At 33.8% G+C, this 21,210-nt stretch overlaps 1 protein-coding gene across 3 annotated transcripts in view; it reads left to right on the top strand.

Moving 5' to 3' along the window:
* Positions 1 to 21,210, top strand: part of Efr3a (EFR3 homolog A) — a 90,605-nt gene that overhangs the window by 11,145 nt on the left and 58,250 nt on the right. For 2 of the 3 annotated variants that reach the window (XM_026407171.2, XM_077800546.1), the window contains exons 2-3: positions 18,171 to 18,247; positions 20,966 to 21,093. In XM_026407171.2, coding sequence (XP_026262956.1) covers positions 18,171 to 18,247; positions 20,966 to 21,093 — 205 coding nt within the window. Of the gene's footprint in view, positions 1 to 18,170; positions 18,317 to 20,965; positions 21,094 to 21,210 lie in introns of all 3 variants that reach the window. The other variant, XM_077800547.1, reaches the window with a different exon arrangement.

The following is a 21,210-nucleotide window of genomic DNA, read 5'->3' as shown; positions in this document are numbered from 1 at the left end:
GAGGTAATTTAGCAATTCATTGAATTCCTAAGGTAGCATCAGATTTTAGATTGTGATCCATTTAAAAATATTGATTAGCAAAGATTTGATTGCCTTCTTGGTATATATTGTGATCACTGTGTATAGTTGGGATAAATTTTTAAAATGTATATATAAAATTTAAAGTATTAGGCTTTTGACTTTGTATGACCTAAAATCTCAAAATGAAATAAATGTTTAGAGTTTCTGTTTCAGTTGGAAGTTTAGGGAGAATATATTAAGTATAGAAACTTGAGTATTTAAATTAGTAATAACTTTTTATTGAACTTTCCACTTAGTTAAGTCTGCCAAGCATATCCTGTATTATGTCTTGCTGTCTTCAAACTGTGGATAAATTATTCAAAAATGTATTCTTTTAAGATAACGTAATTAGAGTATTACCTTTCATTTCAGTTATTGTTTAACAAGAGAATTTAATCCTCTCAATTCAAATGAAAATCTTTTAACATATGGCATAGATGATGTGGGTGTTGTAGAATCTATAAGAAGAGTCAGTGCTGTTGGTATATTAAATGTATTTCTTCTAAAAATAATTTTGGAAGTTAAAAACACTCCCACAGATTTAACACTTTTTGTTACTCTATGACTAATGAGGAAATCAAAATTTGTTAAAATTTAAATAATTCAGGAATTGTAAAGTTGTTTTGGATTTTGCCTGAAATAGCTCATATTCTACTTGTGAAATGTCAGAGGACTTATAATTTTAAATAATCCAAACCAGACTAATTAGTTTAGAGATCCTAGTCATTGTCGATGATAGATTTGCTGTGTTTAATATGGTAACAGTTACTATCTTTTGACTACGGTTTTATTTTCTTAACCTATATTGTCTTTTTTACTTAAGTAGACACAGTGCTTTTGTTAGAGCTCAGCTAAACTGCAGAAAACTCCACTTATATCTATTATTATTATTATTATTATTATTCAGGTTTTCTTAGTGGATAATAGAATAGTAGTAGTGTTTTGAACTGTGACCGTAGTATTACAAAAGCATATTGAAGTCACAATAAGGATATTAAAGAAAGAATAGATTTTTAAAAATGGCTTCATTGATACAGTTTTAAAGATTATTTAATCATAACATTAATCTATGTTTTTTAACATTTATTTTTTTAACATTTATTTTTTAGTTGTAGTGGACATAATACCTTTATTTATTCATTTTTATGTGGTACTGAGGATCGAATCCAGGGCCCCGCACTTGCTATGTGAGCACTCTACCACTGAGCCACATCCCAGTCCTTAATCTATGTTTAAAGTATGGGAATACTTTATTTTTGTTCAACAAAAACTTTAGAAGGTAATTGAGCAGTTTTTGGAAATACAAATCCCCAGATTTATATTTCTTTCCCCCTAGATTTTGATTCAGTAGTCAAAATAAAAGATTCAGAAATTCCAGTTCTTTTAAACCTTCTTGTTAGAGATATTAATCTCTGAATTTTTAAGCTATGTGATACATTTTTAAGTTTAAAAACCTGAAAGTATCCCTTACCAGATTCCTATAATTAAATTAATTTTTTTTTAATGTGGCAAGGGAGAATTAAATAGACTTTTCCTCTGCATGCTCAAGAAGACTGCCACCTTATCTTTGCAAAATTAAAATGGTCCTTGGCTTCAAAACTGAAGCTTGCTTAAAGGGTATATTTGCGGCTAGAATTTTATGAAAGACTCATAAATATGTCCAGTATTTTCCTTGTTAGTCTTGGGACATTCTTACCCAAGTGTTGTGTCATGCAATTGGAATTCATAGAGCGCTCTGTAGGGGAAAACTTCTAAGACATCCTAGACCCAGCTGTGGCTGTTATGTTGGGAGTTTATCAGTAACTTCTTGTAGAGGCACTCTTAATAGCCACATTTTTTCTTTCATATTTTTAGGAAGATTTTAGAGTTCAGAGTAACCTATAATAAGAAAAGAAGATAATTTCTGGAGCTGGTAAGCTTTGTAATGTGACAGTTTCGCAGGTAGTTCTCTAGAATCATACCTGTTTTTTTAACCTCAGGAGAGTAGATGTTAATAATTGAATAATATTTTGATAGCTGCAAAACATTTTGGCTATGTTGCTTTAGTCTCCAAATTAGTTCAGATTTTTTTTTTTTTTAAGTGCCATCTCTGGAAGGCATTGTAGTACACAAAGTATTTAGAGCACAAGTTTTTAAATTGATACTTCTAGCTATTGTGACCTAGCACCAATTATTTTTACCTTTCTGACTCTCTATTTTTAAGTATTAGTACCTAACTTATAGGGGAATTCTGAAGATGGAGTAAGATAAAATCTAGAATGTAGTCAACACTAAAACATTTGTTGAAAGCTTTTGGAAAGAATGAGACTGGCAGATGAAGGTTATTTAGGTCCTGTAGCTATTAATGACCTCTAGGTCTTTGGGTTTTTCATTTTGAACTTTGTCCATGAAACCAGAATTTTTGCCTCTGTCAGACACTTGGATTTATTAGTTGATGTGGTACGAGTTTGTCAGGGCTGCCTGTGACAAAATACCACAGCTGAGTGGTAGACAGTAGACATTTATTTGTCTCATAATTCTAGGGGTTGAAATCTGAAATCAAGCTGTTGGCAGGACTGGTTCCTTTGAGGATTGTGAGGGAAGGATATTTTCTAAACCTCTCCCTGACTTGAGATGTCCATCTATCTATAGTTCTCCTGTGTACGTGTCTGTCTCCAAATACCAGTTGTATTGGATTAGGGCCTGCCTTAATGATTTTACCCTAACTTGATTACCTCTGCAAAGACCTTTTCACCAAATCTGGTCATATTCCATGGCATAAGGAATTAGGAATTCAAGATAACTTTTGTGTATGTGTGTGATGGGGGATATAATTCAACCCACAATAAGTGTATTTGAGATATGAAAGTGGAACTGATTTTTTTGTTGACAATGTTTTAATTTTTTAATCATGCTCATTTGTTGAACATTGATGTGAACTGATGGTGTTACTACTTTTTCTTTACTAAGACCAAATATTTATTTTTGCTTTGCACCAAACTGTCTCTAAACTCAAGTGAAGCACTTGAAACAAATTGGTAGATTGAGGAAAAATTCCTTATTTCCTTGTTTTAGTTATTTTTGTATTCTATTCTTGGGGTGGGAAAAGAATGCTTCAGGTTGGTTGACTGAAATAGCAAGGAATGAATTAAATTCTCTGGGGGTTGACTTAAAGTCTTTTTGGCATTTGAGTTAATTTCAGGATGGCACATGTCTATTAAATAGAGAGTTTAATGGTCTATGTGTTATATGAAATCTTACTTACATTAGTTTTTTAGAGCTGCCATCACAAGGAACCACAAACTAAGTGGCTTAAGACAACAATATTTTTTTCTCACAGTTCTGCAGCCCAGAAATCCTAAATCAAGGTTTGAGTAGCGGCAATGGATTTCACCTGAAGGCCCTAGGAAGAACTCTTCCTTGTCTTATCTAGCTTCTGGTGTTTGTTGGCAGTCTTTTGAGTTCTTTGATTGGCAAGTGTCTTCCTTTCTTCAGAATACCCATGTCTTAATAAAAAGTGGTGTAGATAACACACAGGACATTTTTCCTGTGTGTCTCCATATTTTTCTTTCTCTGTATACAATAACAGCCATTGAATTTAAGGCCTACCCTAATCCAGTGTGACTTCATTTTAACTTATTACATTTGCAAATCCCTTACTTGCAAGTAAGAGGAACTAGGGCTAGGATTTCAGCTTTTTTTTTTTTTTTTTGGCAACACAACTCAGCCCTTACAGTTGTCCTTTGCTTTTAAAAATCAGCTTTACTTTAACTTCTCTCTTTAATCCTCCAGTTACCACAAATTGATGTACTTGAGCCTGACAACTCATAACCCTCCCACTTGTTCTGACCATTTGCCTTGGTTTTCTAGGAATATGATTATGCTCCCCCCCCCTTTGTCCTTCTGTTTCAGTAGTTTGTTTCTTGACTTACCAGTTCAGTTTTATAAGAGCTGTTTGAAATTGTTGGACTGTCTATCTCATAACTTAAAAAGAGATTTCATCTCCAGAAGTTTTTGTAACTGGAATTCATATTATCTCACTTTGAATGCATATTATCTGTTCCACTTTTATTCTGTCTGTATAGTCACTTTTTCTTTTACTAAGATCAAACCTTCATTTAAGTACTTGAAATATGAGTATTACATTAGAATGAAAAAGTGAGTAAGTATTTGGGGTTTTGTAGGTATGTTCTGAACAAAGCATCTTACATAAATGGTTTAATTGAGGATACTATATTAATAATAATGTCTATTCTCAATGTGTGATATAAAAATGTTTTATACTCAGTCCTTTTAATATGTTCATTTTGCCTTATGTAAACTTCAGTCTTTTCAGTAGCATATAGGGGAATGTCAGGGTTTTTCTGTTTTTACTTCTAACAAGTTGGATGTGTTACATTCAGATGTCTTCTCGGAAAGAATAAAGGCTCATTATTGTGGGTATAGATTTGAACTGTAAAGGTTCATCTGGTTTTAGTGTAGTGTTTTGTTGACTAGGAATATAAGTAGATTTTCTTGCCAAGTACATAACAAATTAATTTCTGAAGGGAAGTATCAGTGTAAAAAATGAGAAAAAAAATGGGAATAAGTTATTAACTTTGATTTCTGGTGTACAGTGTGAGGAAATTGCTTTGCACCAAACTGTCTCTTCAACTTTTGCTGTATCCTTTGACCTACCAAAAAGCAGTGACAGTAGGAATGTGCATGGAGTAGACTTGGAAATAGGTAATGATAATTTAGGCATTGATAATAAGTTTCTTCTTTCTTTGAATAATTAAAATTCAAAACCTAGTGCACATGGATTAGCATTTGTTACTTTTAACTTGCATTCCAAGTCTCTGATACTTTATTGTAATTAGTGTATCTTGCTGAAAGTGTTGCTGTTTCATACAATTCTTCTTGGCTTATTAATTGTTTCTCATGAACACTGAAGAGCAGTGTACAGTTATTTGTTACCAAAGTAGGACTATTAGCTTTTTATAGCACAGAATTCATTTCTATATACCCTCTTCAGTAATTTTTTGTCCTTAGGAATAATATTATTAATAATATCTATTAAACTGATTAAAGCTACTTTAATAGAAGTCTAAAAATATGATTATATATTTTTTTAAATTTACTCTTTAGTTGACTTAAGTTAATGCTTTTATTATTTTTTAAATATTTTAATATTTATTTTTTTTTAGTTTTTTGGCGGACACAACATCTTTGTTTGTATGTGGTGCTGAGGATTGAACCTGGGCTGCACACATGCCAGGCGAGCATGCTACCGCTGAGCCACATCCCCAGCCCACTAAGATTAAATTATTACTTTTGGGAACAGTTGACTTAAACCAGGTTTTAATCAAAAGATCTTTGAAGAGCTGGGATTGTAACTCAGTGGCAGAGCACTTGCGTCGCATGTGTGAGGCACCTGGTTCGATCCTCAACACCACATAAAAATAAATAAAATAAAGATATTGTGTCCATCTACAACTAAAAAATAAATAAATAAAATCTTTGAACCTTACTTTGTTTGATTCTGCGTTTTCCTTCATAGTTATTGTAGATTATTTTAGATTTTTTTTTTTTTTTTTTTTTTTTTTTTTTTTACCAAGTACTCTTTTTGGTCCTTAGACACTGATTCACAATTGCACTGTTTTCATCATGCTTCTACCCTATTCAGATATTTTGTGTTCTTCACATTGATTGCAAAATTAAGTCCAAATTTACCCATTTGTGCAAGATCTTCAAAAATTTTGAGGATCTGCTCAGCAAGCTTAGGCAGGAGGATCTCTAATTCAAAGCCAACCTCAGCAACTTAGCAAGGCCATAGACAACTTGTTCTATACGCAAGTTGTAGAAACTGAGAGAGGCCAATTGTTTTTGTTGATTCTTATCTATAAATGTAATGAACACTTGCATTCTTTTATGTCATTAATAAATTTGGTCATTTGTGTTTCGGGTGTTTTCTGGGCAAGAAGATAAAACAAATACTTAGAATTGTTTTTCAATATGGGAACCTTAAGATCTGATGTGTTGCCGGGAGAGGTGGTATACACTTGTCATCCCAGCAGCTTTAAGGCTGAGATGGGAGGATCACAACTTCAAAGCCAGCCTCAGCAATTTAGGAAGGCCCTGAGCAACTTAATGAGACCGTGTCTCAAAATAAAAAATAGAAAGGATTGGGGATGTGGCTCAGTGGTCATGCGCCCCTGGGTTCAATCTCTGATACAAAACAAACAAAAAAATTGTTTAAGGTACACTAAAATGAAAGCAACTGATATGGAAGGCAAAACAAATACACTTTGTGGCTTGTCCCACTTCCTCCTGCATTTTATTCTGCAGTTAGCCAGTTATGTTAAGGATTGTGTTGATGCTGATTTGCAACCTTACATTTAGCTCTCTTACTGGAAATTGACTTATTTGTTTTTATTATTTCAGCAGAAGACAAAAAGAAGTGAACACATACGAATAGCTCTAGCTGCATGAATCAACTTGGGAACAAGAACAGATATAAATAAAACCACTTGAGCCTGTGAATTCTCAATCTTTTAGAACTTGTTCATCATAGTTTCTCAAATATTACTGACAATAATTCTGCAATTATAATCTTAAAATTGTCTTTTAGCAAAGATATAATATCTAGAATACTTAAAATTTTATCTATGTATCTTATGCATGGCACATACATAAATTTATGTAGTTTATGCAAGGTACTATGGTACCTTGCATGTAGTGGGTACATCATAAACCTGCTTTGATTAGTTGACTGGTGAAGTGGTCAAAATGTTCGATTGTCTTGGAAGAACTCTTCAAAGTGGAATTTCTGTTACTGTATCTATTATTAGAATAAGACCCAGTCTTGGGCTGGGGATGTGGCTCAAGCGGTAGCGCGCTCGCCTGGCATGCGTGCGGCCCGGGTTCGATCCTCAGCACCACATACAAACAAAGATGTTGTGTCTGCCGAAAACTAAAAAATAAATATTAAAAAAAAAAAAAAGACCCAGTCTTCATCCTTTTGGAAGAAACCCTGCTCTTATCATATCTTCAGCAGCAAATGCCAAATGGTGGGGTTTCTGTAGACACTTAATTCTTTTTCCCTTCAGTTATTTATTTTAGTAGAATTTTCCTTTTACTTTGGTCTCATTCTAATCAGTCATTTTATACTTCAAAAACTGCAAAATATAATTTAACTTCTATATTTTAGATAGAAAACTTGCCTTTCTAAAAACTAAGATAGTGATAAAATGTTAGTGGATTCTTATAAGGGATACTTCTTGCTCATTCTTTTTAATAAGAAGCTGTAATTTTGTAAATTCTGTAGTCAGTCTTCCCACATTATCGTAGATAATTTTCAATCTAGTCATTCTGAAATTGACACTTTTATTTTAGGCCAAATATTTGGTTCATCTAGTTATTTTAAATTATGTCACTGTAAAATCATGTTTTCATGTTTACTTGCATTGAAAATATTCTTAATTTCTTTTTTCTGTTGTTTTCTTATCCTGGAGCATTTTTAGAAGCCCCTATATCACCTATCCATGTGATTGATAGTTGTGCAGAAAAAAGGACCAGATTTGAAAAACCTCCCCCTTTTCCCCCAAACACTCTATAGTTGTCTTCCTGTTTCTTCAGATGTCTTCTGCTTCATTTCCTCCTTTGAGGTGGATTATTCCTTTAATAATTCTTTCTCTCTTATGCTTGTTCCATAGCAACCTGTTCTGTCATAGTTGTTACAATTCTCTCTGCATGTGATTATCTTCTCTCACCAATTGTGAATTACTAATGGCCAGAGGATTACGGCTTGTATTTACCCTCCTACACATGAATTTATAGGTATGTGCGAGTACACATTGAGCATAATGCATATTGAAAGAAATTAAATGAAATTGAGTCTACATATTTTTCCCAATCAGGTATATTTCTGAGGCACCTATATTTGTTGATTTTTATATGGTAGCAGTCCCCCTCTGAGTTTGGAGCTAACTGAAACATAGCTTTACTGCTAGTAAAGCTGGGTTGGAGAATGCATCTTGACCTTTTCCCATCACTAAGCTTTCTAGTATTTTCCTCATAAATCTAGATCTTCCACCAGTATAAATAAGGGGACATTCCAGGTCAGCAAAACAAAAACATGATTTTACAGTGACATAATTTAAATTATGTCAGAATTTTGACAGAATTTTGCAAGGTGCTCATACTGACTCAGACTTATGTAATTCCGTATTGGTCACGCAAAGAGGCAGACTTCCAGCCGCATGTGTGCTTATCACATAGAAACAGGAAGAGTGGATCACAGAATAAAACTCTGTCAGAGAAACCTTTGAGTATTGTTTTATTTGTTCATTCCTTCAGTACATTGTTCATTCCTTCAGTACATAGATATTGAGCTTTTACTTTGTACTGTGCTCTGTGTAGGTGCTGCAGATTTGGAGTTTATCTTAGGGCATGCTCAGTTCCTGTTAGACTTACTAGAAAATAATTTACTCTTCCTGTCATATACAATAGCAAAGGTCTTCTGTAGGGCAGATAAGAACACTAGTTCTTCCAAACAGTGTAACTCTTTCTCTAATGATGGCATGGGAAATAAAGCCCAAGAACTGTGGTAATTTTAAGGACATGGTAGTATGAAATACAGAATGCATTCTAGAGCAATTTTAGGAAAAAGAAAAGTTTGAAAAATCTGCTTGCAATTTAAAAAAAAAAAAGTGAAAAGTCTGGTCATATTAATTGGATTTCCTTCACCCGTAATCCTTGTCTAGTGTTTTAAAGGCCATTTATGACCCTATTCTGATTTATTTCCAGCATGAGGCTGCAAAGTATTTCTGTATACAAATTGCTTGGAAAAATCTACTTCCCAGGAAGAAATGCTGGCAGCATTTGAAAGTAATGGGGAAATTCTAGAAATGTCTGCCACAAATACCAATACATTGTTGCCAGTGTTAGGTCTTTACCATGTCAGCATCTCCTGTGAAGAATTTTCTAAAGGCCCTTGCATTTATCACTTCTGTTACTTATCTGGCATCCTGTATAGTGCTTTATGTAATTCAGCTATTGTGATAATGTAAGATGATCTTATAGGAGCAGTTTACTTCATAACTTAGGTAAGGAGAGTGTCTCAAACACCTGAAGTACATAATAAGGCAAGCCATAGACTTACTTCTTTAAATTGTTATACAAAAGTCTAGTTCTCTAGAGCAGTGTCTTTGAAACTCAGATGAGCACAAGGGTGGCGGCATGGGGAGGAGGGTGATGCTGATATTTAGAAATAGGTATCCCAGTGTCCTACCCCAGGGATTGATTCAGAAGGTCCAGTTGGGTCAGGAAAACATGTACTTTTAAAAGTGTTTCGGGAGATTTCTTCAGGCTACCCTGAGAGTCCTGGTAGTATAGAGACAGACTGCAGAGTTGACATTTAACATAAGAAAACAAATAAAAACTGTACAAATAGTAGTCTCTTTGAGGATGTTGATTTTATTAGGGAGTTGGAAGTGATGGTAATTATTTCTTGTAGATGTGTTAATGTTAACAATATGACAGAAAAATCCACATAGTTAGGTCTATGTAATTCTACTGAGAGACTGAGGATTCGTGCAGTCATTTTCCTTTATGATGATTTTGTTTGTATCTTTTGTTTTTATCAGAGGAATACTTACATTTTCTCTAACACTCATTTTTTCTCTAACACTCATTTTTCTTACAATCTTAGGAATCACTTTTATGAGTTAATTGCACATTACCTATTTGCTTAGCTAGTACCTTGAATGTAGTAGACATTTTGTAGAACATTTTAATCACCAACATTCAGGTAATTAACTTATAAAAATTATTGTATTATTTGACATATTATGATTTTACTTTTATACCAGAAATATTAAAGTTAGGTAAATGCATAAAGTTTTTATTTTGTTTTAAAATGTTTTTAAAAACCAGGTTTCTTTCTTTTCCAGGTTTATATGTTTACCTTATTTTATCTGCTTTGGTTGGATTGTAGCTGCTTTTCCTCATTTTTTAGTTGTAACTGTGAAAATTTGAGTGTATTAGATGCTTTTTAAAATGTCTGAATATTCAAAGAGTAAGTAGAATAATCTAGGTCTTGGTTTGCCTGGGAGAGTCAAAGTTTATGCCACTGCTGCTGCCATAATTAATAATACCACCCTCAGTTCCTCTCAAGATGCCAGATTATGTTAACACCTTTAGACCTTGAGACCATCTAAATCAGTCATTTGCAAATTCATTGCTTGCCTTTCTTGCTTGTTCCTAGGGGCATATCAGGAGTTCTACACCCCATCTTTTGTTGTGTTATTAATGGCTCATATTTTGTAGACCTTCAATTTTGGCTATCCAATAAGTAGCACGAGTAAAATCTTGATTTTTTAATAAGAATTTTTATGATTTGAATGTGTGATTTTTAATTTAGTTGTATATTTGAACTAGAAGCTTTTGGCTGTCTCAAGAAATGTTGTTCTTTTAAAATGGATTTGAAATGGTTGAAAATTATTGGACCATTAACTTATGTCCACTCATCCATATAACAAAAATAGTTTTCAAAAGGCATATAACATCATTTTGTGGTGATAGAGGATAATTTGTTTAGGTTATTTAATAAGAGTCTTTTGCAGGAAATATGCAATTTATAAACAAACTAAGGAAAAAGTCGTAAGTTGGTTTGTTGGTTTGTTTTCTATCAAATTAAACTGTCACTACATGTTGAATATCTACTTTATTTTTAAAGTAAAGGATTGCTATATTTTTGGATAGCTTTACTATTTTGTATATTTGCCAAGGTTAAATCTGAGAAGTTGAAGTTAAATTCCTGTAGAAAGTGCTGAAGGTATCAATTTATTGAAATATACTCCAGAGATGGCTGGAGTTTTCCGACTTTCCCTAAGTTATATATCCTTTTAAAGATTAAGGGATTTAAAACAATATTTTTAAAATTTTTGTCAGTATTTTTGTTAATTTTAGTAGGGTTCTTAAAAACATGCTGGTTGGTGTTTAGTATTTTACTGTGTAAGTTTCGTTATAAATTCTGTGGAGTCTGATTTGCTTGTCTCTTGCCTTCCTGTTTTTCTCCCTTTAAATTATGATTCCTAAAGCTCTTTCTAAGCTCTGTCGTGGATCATTACATAGTCAATCCTCTCCCTCTGAAAAGTAACATCACTAGAGTGGTTTGGATTAAAGAGGAAAGTCACTGCTTACATATTGTCTTCAAAAACAATCACATACACAAAAAACATTAACTTTTCTTGTAATTTTGGCATTATTCTACTGGCATTACTGTAAAGGACATTAGTCAATGTTTTATATATTAGAAAAAGGGAATCACATGCTATTTCAGTTTTTTTTAATATATATATGACAGCGGAATGCATTACAATTCTTATTACACATATAGAACACAATTTTTCATATCACTGATTGCATACAAAGTATATTCACACCAATTTGTGTCTTCATATGTGTACTTTGGATAATAATGATCATCATGTTACACCATCATTTCTGACCCCATCCCCTTCCCTTCTCCTCCAACCCCTCTGCCCTACCTAGAGTTCATCTATTCCTCCCATGCTCCCCCCTCCCTATGTATCAGCCTCCTTATATCAAAGAAAACATTTGGCATTTAATTCTGCATCATCTGGTTACTTACCTTCAGAGATTGGCACACAGGAGTGGTGTACTCTCCTTGCCAAGACTCTGCTGCCTGAGCATTTAAAGATGGTCTGTGATGTGCATTGTCAAAGGATATGGTCTTAGAAATAGAATGGACTACGTGCAGCATACTGTGATGCTGGGTTGGAGTGCTTTTCTTTCCTGGTTACAGATCTGGTTTCTGTGTCATTCACTGGATTGCTTCTCATTTGTGTGTGGACTAAGCCAGCATCAGCTGAAGTGAATAGGAATTATATTTTACAGTTTTAATGTCTGTATCAAGTTTTTTCCAAATGATGATTGCAGAAAGTTTTTCAAATGAAATTTTTCAGAATATTACCTCTAAAAGCCAGAATTATCCTGAATTTTATTGCTCTTGTCTTTGAGTAACTCTATTGAGCAATATTTAAAATTTTTTCAGGTAAGCATGATGGTACACAGTAATGTTAAAACTAGGTATAAATCGGTAAGTTGACTCCTTTTAAGTAGGAGGTATCTAGTATCTAATACTTTCTTTTTAAAAATTCAGTGCTAGGAAAAATATCTGAATATAGATGAATCATAAGTTGACTCTTAAAAAAAGCTTTTTTTTTTTTTTAAAATACAGATAGTATCTCAGAATAGTTTGGGGAAATGTACAGAGTATTGTTTGTTATATCTAGTGTAGAGCAAAGTATTGCAGAGCAAGAGGAAGGCCATCCTCTAAACAGAATTGGGGTTTTAATTCCATTTATTGCTTTGTTGTCCTCTTTTCCATAGGTTTATGTGTCTGGGAATTAAAAAAAAAAAGTAGTGGTGAAATTGAGAATGAAAGGAGAGAGGGTGTGTATTACATGTGGAAGGAATCATGTAATAAAATACTCCTCTAATGGATTAAAATCCTTTTAAAAGGAGCACTTTCCTGAAGATAAGAGTCTATTTTCTTCCCTTTCCTTTGACTCCATATCTTTTAAGTCACCATACTTTTCTCATACTTCCTCTGGAACACCTCCCTTGTTTCTTTCAATGCTCTAGGTCCCTAGGTATGTGTTTTTATTTTTCTGTGGGCCATCCTTCTTGGTGATGCTCACATTGTTCCAGTTCACAATGTTCCCGCTTTGCTATACCAGCTTTGTCCTTGTAATCCTGTTCTGCTTGTTTTTCAGAGGAGCCCTGAGCATTCTACTCTATGTCCTTATTCCTAGCAAAGTCGCTCTTCACTTGAGTTCTGTATGTTCTTCTTTGGTGGTATGATCATTTGACTTTGGAAATCTCTTTTCCCCAAATTTCCAAATTTTGTTTTATAACTTAATTTTTAAACCTGTGTCAAATATTAGTTGCCATTTTGATTCCCATAGTTTTTGGCAGTGTTCTTAACAATTGTTGGTATAGAAAGAACACCCATGTCATAGGCTCTTTGTGTGTGTGTGTGCATGTGTGTGTGCGTGTGTATATAAAATGTCCTAGTGTTCGGAAAGGGAATATGTGAATAGAGCTGTTTTATTGCTAAGTGTTTTTGATTGTCTGAAGTGAATGTCTTGTTCTGACACTAAGTGAACGAGTGACTTGACTTTCAATTTTAACCTTGAAGGGAATATGAGAGGCATACACTTTGAAAGTTTTTGGACACCACAGAACTACAATTCTTGAAGTTCTGAATTTTAAAAGTCTTCCTGTACAAAGGTCTGTCTCTTTTCACTTTGATTGCAGGAGGCCTCTACTAGGTCTAAAAATAAAACATGAATTGTTAAACATGATTCAGTTGACATTGTCATCTATTTGCTCAAGAAATTATATTGTTCTGGCATTTATTGAGTGCTTCATGATCAGTGATGAGCTTTATAGTTATTTGATTTTTGTAGCACATAGCTATAAACATTAAATTCATTTTATGTATCCGTGAACTTTGTGTGTTTGTTTAAGGAAAGGAACAGTTTTGTAAATCTCTGGTAGATACCAGACATGCACAACAGCATTTAAAGTATGTGGGCTTTGCATCTGAGGGACTTACTATGGTGATACAAACAAGCATATGAATAAATGCAATAAATGGCTATAGGTTCAATAATGGAGATATATGGTGAAGACATAAAGAACCAAAATCCAGTAATCCATTCCCATTTAAAAGTATGAAATTTGATGACTTCTATGTCACTGAATTTCCACTGTATTACATGTAAAAATTAAACAAGATAACATAATTGCTACATAGAAGGTGTGGATGCTGTTTGTTTTCTTCTTTTAGAGATGAAACAAACCTAACTAAAGTTATATAGTCAGTTTCCAAAATAGAATCTAAGCATGCTTCAACTCCAGTGATAGTGCTGCCAACAGCATTTTTGTTTTGGAGCATAGCTTTATCCTAGGTACCCAGTAGCATGGTAGCATTTAATTAAGCAATGGGATTTTCCTCTTATTAAGTCAGATTGTTCCTGAACCTATTATACTACTAGAATATGCAGTCTGCCACTTTTTTTGGTCATAATTTCCCTTTCCATCTGTGCCCAAGTTCTGTTTACCCACTGTAGTCATCCAGCGTAAGCCTTCCTGCCTCTTCTCCTGATATATCTTAGCCAGGGGTTCATATTCCACATGCTGTGGGAAAAGAATAATTGCTTTCTCTTTTTATATGCTAAAATTAAATTTAAAGGAAAATTTACATTGCTTAGACTTGTTAACTGCTTGAGGCTTTCTTATTTTCTTTTTTCCTCTGGAAGGGAAAAATCGGGAAGATATTGAAAAATAGGACAGTATTAGGATGCAAAGTGAATTTGTTGGAAAAGGTCTTAGGATGAGAAGGAATAAGGACTGCTCTAAAGAAAAAAAGCATAAGTAGGCTGACCTTTAAATGATACGAAAACTTCCTTTTATTAAACTAGCAATATTAGTACTTTAATTGTGTCTTACTTAAGCTAATTGGCCTTGCTACCAGAATTTGATACAGATATCATCAAGTTCATGATAGCTTCATATTTGATGTCAACAAGTTAGATAAGAAGCTACAGTACTTTAGTGTCCTCTGCTAATTAATTAGAAGTAAAGTGAACTAGACACTTCCTGAACAGTAGGTAAAAGGATATAGAAGCAGGAGATCAACTAGAAAATAGTCTCACACAGCATGAAGGACTATGTCCAGGTACCTGCTGCTGAACTTGAAAAACCGTATGAATTCACTTCACCAGGAGAGTCAGCGCCATTTTTATACCTGAGTAGGTCCAATAATTTTATTTTACATATTCTTATAATGTTTATAAGTACAGTATTCTCTTGTTTATAGAGTAATTCTTTTTATGATTATTTTAGCTATAGTCATTTTAACCTTATTATCTTTGATATAATTTATAAAGACCTGAGTAAATTGAGTACTTTTGTTATATTTATTTTTTAGTTGTAGTTGAATATAATATCTTTATTTTATTTATTTATTTTTATGTGGTGCTAAGGATCGAACCCAGGGCCTCATACATGCTAGACAAATACTCTACCACTTAGCCACAACCCCAGCCTTTAAGTACTTTAACCTAATTTCCCATGTCCTCTTTATGGTGGGTAGCTTTGTATTTATAGTTAGTGGACAAGAGGTGTTTTTGTTTGGTTTTGGGCTTTCTTGAGAAGCTCTGTGATCATTCATTTCCTTATATGGAAAGTGCAGTTCTCATCTGTGTTAGGTCCACACATTCTTGCAATCAGATTTATTGGTCATGATATGTTTAAAAAAAAAAAAAAAAAAACCTTTTGTGGTACTTCAATTTAGTGTGGCAATTGTCCCCTGCAGTCATCAGATCTGGGATGGAATTGCAGTTCCTTGGTTGGATACTTAACATTTGTGTTTTATTGAGCAAATCGGCCTGTTTCCTCAATCATTAAATGGCATTGAAACAAACCACCTTAGAGAGGTATTCTAGGAGTAAATGAGTGATGTTGTAAAGTCCTTGGTATAGTGCTGAACAAGTGGTGATCAGAATATAGCAGTTACTCCTACTGGTAATGATGCTTAAAGGTTTTTCATGAACTATATATGAAATTTGTAAGTTTTAAATCATTAATTTTCAGCAAAGGTTTTCACCTTGTTGGGAATACAATCTAAAGGCCCCCTCCATCTCCTTCTGTTTACCCTGGTTGTAATACTACTTTTTCTTCACTACTGGTAATGCCTGCCATTTTGTTGAATGCTTAATGAGAGCCTTAAGTACAATTTTATAATTTTTTTTTGCAATTATTCTGGAGAAGGCATTATTACATTGGTGAGGAAACTTAGGAGTAGTAAGAGAATGGAAGCTGCCTGCTGAGCTGGACAGTGAGAGGCCTTAGACTCACCTCAGATATGAATCCAAGGTGGTTGTTCTTTAGCTTGAGACTGCCTGTTGACATTGTGCCTTTTGCTCATCTGTCTTCCTTGGTAGACCTAAGCTTCTTGGAAGTGGGAACTGAGGATATTGTTTGCATATCAAGTTCACTTTTATTTTTTAAGCTCCTTTAAGCTAAATGTAGTGTATAATAGCAGAATGTGTCAGTGTAAGTGAATCCTAATAGCTTTTTAAGAATCTTCTCACTGAAAATAACAATTTGCCATTCTTATGAAAATTTGCAGTTTTAGGACTTGTTTTTAAGCCCCATAGCCCTAATTCTTTGTCATGAGAACAATTTGAATTTACTGCATTTGACCTTGCATTACTGTTAGCAAAGTATTTACTTGAATCTTACCATGTTATTGTGATACCTTAGAACTATGAGAGCTGTTCAGTACATAATGGATTTTAATTAATTTTAATGCCAGTATTAATACTTATCTGATGTAGTTTTTATTAGGTGTAGTAGATGCAGAAAGGTGATTTTGCTACTTTGGCTATTATCCCCCCTCCCCGCCATAACCAAATGTTTGTTTTGCTTTTGAAACTAAAAAGGATTCACGTATTCTGATGTTAATAATCTGAAAAAATAACTCTTTGAAATATTTGAATTCTTTCGATTATTTTGTCTTCTAGTGAAAAATATCCTGAACAATAAAAAGCATTTTACAAATATCAGCATATAGAGCCTAAGTATGCTTACTTACACATACTAGTTTCATAAATCGTGAGAACCCAGGGATGCTTAACCACTAGGCCACATCTCCAGGTCTTTTTATTTTTTATTTTAAGACATCTTGCCAAGTTGCTTAGGGCCTTGCTTAGTTGCTGAGGCTGGTCTTCCACTTGAAATCATCCTACTTTAGCCTCCTAAGTTGTTGAGATTATAGGCCCACTTTCGATCTTGTTATGCCTTCCCCAAGCCATGTAGCAATTTAAGAGAAAGAATTGGACTGGACCCAGGTTTTCTGGATCATGTCTTTTTCTATTTATTTGTTGGTCATATTTCTATAAAAGTTTATAAATTAAACATATGTCTTTTGTCATATCTGTTTCAAATCCTTTAGTCTTTTTAAAATTTTAGTCATAAGAATACATATTCTTATATGTTTTTACAGAATAAAATATGTTCATTTAAAAATTAAGCTATTTTGGAATATATTAATTTTATGAAGTATATAGAGTGATTAGTAACAAGAGATTATTAGTTTTGAAGGATGTTATGTTAGGACATTTCTACATAGTCTGTATCAGTGAGTTGTTGGAGGTTCACTATAATCATATTGCTAGAGTTGGGCTGTAAATACCCTCTCTATGTGGTAGCTACTCTAGGAGGAGGCTGGAGGACATGTTAGGAAGTTACATAAGAAATTGCAGGTCAGCTAAATCAGAGCTACATTGTAAAAGTAGAAAAGAGCAGTAAGGAAGGCATTGTTGAAGTAGGGACAGTACAAATTCATTCATGTGTGCATGCACTCCACAAATATTTGGGTGCCTACTGTGTGCCCTCTGTTATTCTGAATTTTTGGGATTCATGTGTGAGCAAAACAATTATCCTTGCCTTCACCTGAGCTTATTTCCTGGTGAGGGAAAGCAGTTCCTAACCAATAAACACAGTAGGAAAATTGTTTAATATGTAGGGTGTTAAGTGCAATGGAAAACCAAAGCAAGGTAAGGGTGGTCAGAGATTTAAATGAATAATCAAAGAAAGTGACAGTCTGATAAGATCTTTTGACATGTTCTAGGCAGAGGAAACAGTAACATCAGAGATCCAAGGAGGGTACCTAGGATCAGGAGAGCGACCATTGTGACTGGAGTAGAGAGGATTGGTACACACAGGTGGGGATGTGTTCAGAGAGTAATGGGAGAGGAGCTTAGAAAGGAGATAAGGGGGGAGGGCAGATACAGATCATACATTTGCCTAATAGGATGATTTTGATTTGGGGTAGAGTCTTAGTGCAAATTCTTAACAGCCACATGTCTTTGGGAAAGGGAAAAGAAATTTAATTTTCTTACATAGCAACTTAATTGAATTTGCATGCCTTTTCTATTTGTGACAGTTTGAACTTTTTCTTTGTATTTTAAATCCTAGATCACTAATATTCAGAAATGAATTTCTGAGTCAGTTTACAATATTAATTTCTATAACTTTTTTTTTTTTAACAGGAGTGTGTTGCTGCTGTTCTGCTTTGCGTCCTCGCTACAAACGCCTAGTGGATAACATCTTTCCTGAAGATCCAAAAGTAATTTGATCTACATCTACTGATCCTTCTCTTTGCTGACCCCTTCTGCCCCCTGCTGATCTCCTTAAGGTTTCCCTACTTTGATTTCTCTACTTTTATCCCTACATCTTGTCAAGTACACTACTTTCTTTTATACTCTTTCTTTCTTTCTTTCTTTCTTTCTTTCTTTCTTTCTTTCTTTCTTTCTTTCTTTCTTAAAATTTAAGTTTACTCATGATTGATTGTCTAGTTCTCAGTTATTTTCATAGATTAGGCATAAATCTGGGATGAGAGGTGGTTGTTTGGTAATCTATATACTGTTTAAGCAACAATCAAAAATTTATGAAGCAGTGTCAGATGATTTTTAGTTTGTGCTCAGGATACAACTATGCACACAGACATGATTTTCTGCTCACACTGGGCTCATGCATGAGACAGTTACTAGTTTCAAAGCAACTGGGTGTGGGTAATTTTGTTTGACACTACCTTACACACTTTCTAAGACTCCTTTGGTCTCATTTAAAAAAAATATAGACACAAAATGTTACAATATTTGAGTTTGATTTCCAGAATTTGCTTTATTTTAAAGAGCAGCCAAGTATATGGAAACCTTTTGGACATTTTAACTTTAATGTTGATATATGTTATTTTTAATCAAAACTGTTTGAATATTCAACTTTATGGAGGAGGTTATTCATAAATACTATTGGATAATTTGTGGCATATTCAAATCCCTAAGACAGGCCATTATGGAGCTTTTCATACATTGACATAAAACAAAAGCATATAAGATAGTAAATCACAGTGTATAAATCAGTAAGTAAAATGTTAAGTAAATCAGGGGGTAACATTTTGGCCTGAAAATCAAGGGGATACCACTGTGGGTTGGTATCTCTGGGAAGTATTCTCAGAGGAAATGAGATTTTCTGAGGTTTAAGGATGTAGTACATCTGGAGAGGGAGAGAAAAATAGCCACTTCATTGCATTTGAGGGCAAAGAGAAACAGCATTAGAAAGCAGGAGATATATTTGAGGTCAAGAGCAAGTTGATCCTTTAGACTTAAAATGAATGTTCCCGTATCTTAATTATAGAAATAGTGTTGACTGTGGTTTCCGATTTGAAATTTAACATGTATTAGTTAATAGATTGAATATTCAAATCATTATTTCCTTGAGAAGTCCAGGACATGCAGTTACTGAAGGCAGGGTAGAGAACAGAGTATGGAGGAATATGAAGGGCAGACAAGGCTTGTCAGCTTTACCCACTTTAACTTGTAGACATGTAGACGTTTTGAACACTTGGAGTGATGACCAATAAACTAGAAGGTGGTTACAGAAAGAATCTTTGTTTTGCCAAGTATTCAAATAACAATCTGTAAAGTAGGTTAAAGAAGAGGAAAGATTTTTATGAATTTCACACACACGGCACTTAGCAGGGACAAGAAGCGATTTCCCATAATTACTAGCCATTTGATATTGGGCATGTTTCTCATGTGTAATGAAAATAATAAATAGTACCTATCATAAAGTTCTCTTAAAGACTAAGTGAATTAATACCTTTCTTTGCTGACTGTGGTTTCTCTAGTGTCTATCTCAGTGCCTGGCACATAGTTGGCACTAAATTAGTATTTGTTTAATGAGTGAAAAGAAGTATGATTGTACTGCTGTGTGTTCTCTTAGTGCTGTGCACTAAAAGAACAAGAACGTATAGTAGGAATATCTGACCCCTTGAAGGATCTTTAGAGGAAGTTGAGACCTGAAGGTTGAACTCTCAGTGAACTAGAGAAGGGTCCCTAGGTTGAAGTGGCCAAGGGAAAGAAAACATACACAAGAGCTGCAAACTCTCTGATTCCATTGCAGAGTAGAGCAAGTGCGCACTAGGAGAGAGTGGTGCCATTAGGGAAGGAGTAAAATTCCCAGAGAGGGGCCAATTGAAGTTGAAAAAACACTTTTATAAAATTTGTATTGTAGATTCATCATCTAGCATAATCTTCTTGTATCCTTTTTCTCCTCCAATTTTCCTAAGTAGCAGTCAGTTAGTTGAATGATGATTTCTGGCCAAGAAATTTGGGTGTGGTGATTTACTCGAGCTTGTATGAGAGTGGGGGAGAATCATTAGATCTACTGCATGTCATCTTTAGAGGATGGAAAGGAATGATATTTTATAATCTTGTATAAGGATCCTGTGGCTGTTGATGTTAGTTTTTTTTAATACATCAACTAAGCATAGATTAATATAGTTCCAAATATTTTCTCTTATTAATTACCACAAAACTTTATAATGATATAAGTAGGTTCTGACTCATTAAATGAAAGCATATGGTCACTGTTGTATGTGTAAAAGAGTATAGGCTTAATAATTTAACATTAAATTAAGCAAGTTTTGTTTGAAATCTTTTTAATAAAATACATTTCATTCCCTATATACTGAGTTAATTGCTCTATAAAGGAAAGTGTTAAGAGTCTAATTCATTGTTTTGGAAGGGCTATTTAAATTCTTTGCTTAAGTGGGGTGTTTCTTTAGCTTTTTTTTCTTTAATTTTTTGAAAGTTGCATGTATCTAGAATAGTAAATATTATTAGAACTGAGAACATTACACCTGGAAAGGTTCAGCTTAAATTGAATTAATTCCCAGTCCAGAATGGAAAAATGTGAAATAGGCAACACTTAAAAATACAAGAAACAAACAAAAAATAAGCATGAAAAGATAAATAATCTGGATACTTGTCATTATTTTTAGGATGGCCTTGTTAAAGCTGATATGGAAAAATTGACCTTTTATGCAGTATCTGCTCCTGAGAAGCTGGATCGAATAGGTTCTTACCTGGCAGAAAGGCTGAGCAGGGATGTTGTCAGACATCGTTCTGGGTAAGGAAACTAATATAGCGTCTTTGGAAAATTCTTCCTTGGATAAATTATTCTATAAATTATTGTGCCATCTGATCAGACAAAGATCATATTTGTAACATAAAACAGTATTATTAT

This window comes from Urocitellus parryii, chromosome 7, assembly GCF_045843805.1.
Source record: "Urocitellus parryii isolate mUroPar1 chromosome 7, mUroPar1.hap1, whole genome shotgun sequence".
Lineage (NCBI taxonomy): Eukaryota > Metazoa > Chordata > Mammalia > Rodentia > Sciuridae > Urocitellus > Urocitellus parryii.
The sequence above is the reverse complement of the archived record's forward strand: the minus strand, read 5'-3'. Positions and strand labels throughout refer to the sequence as shown.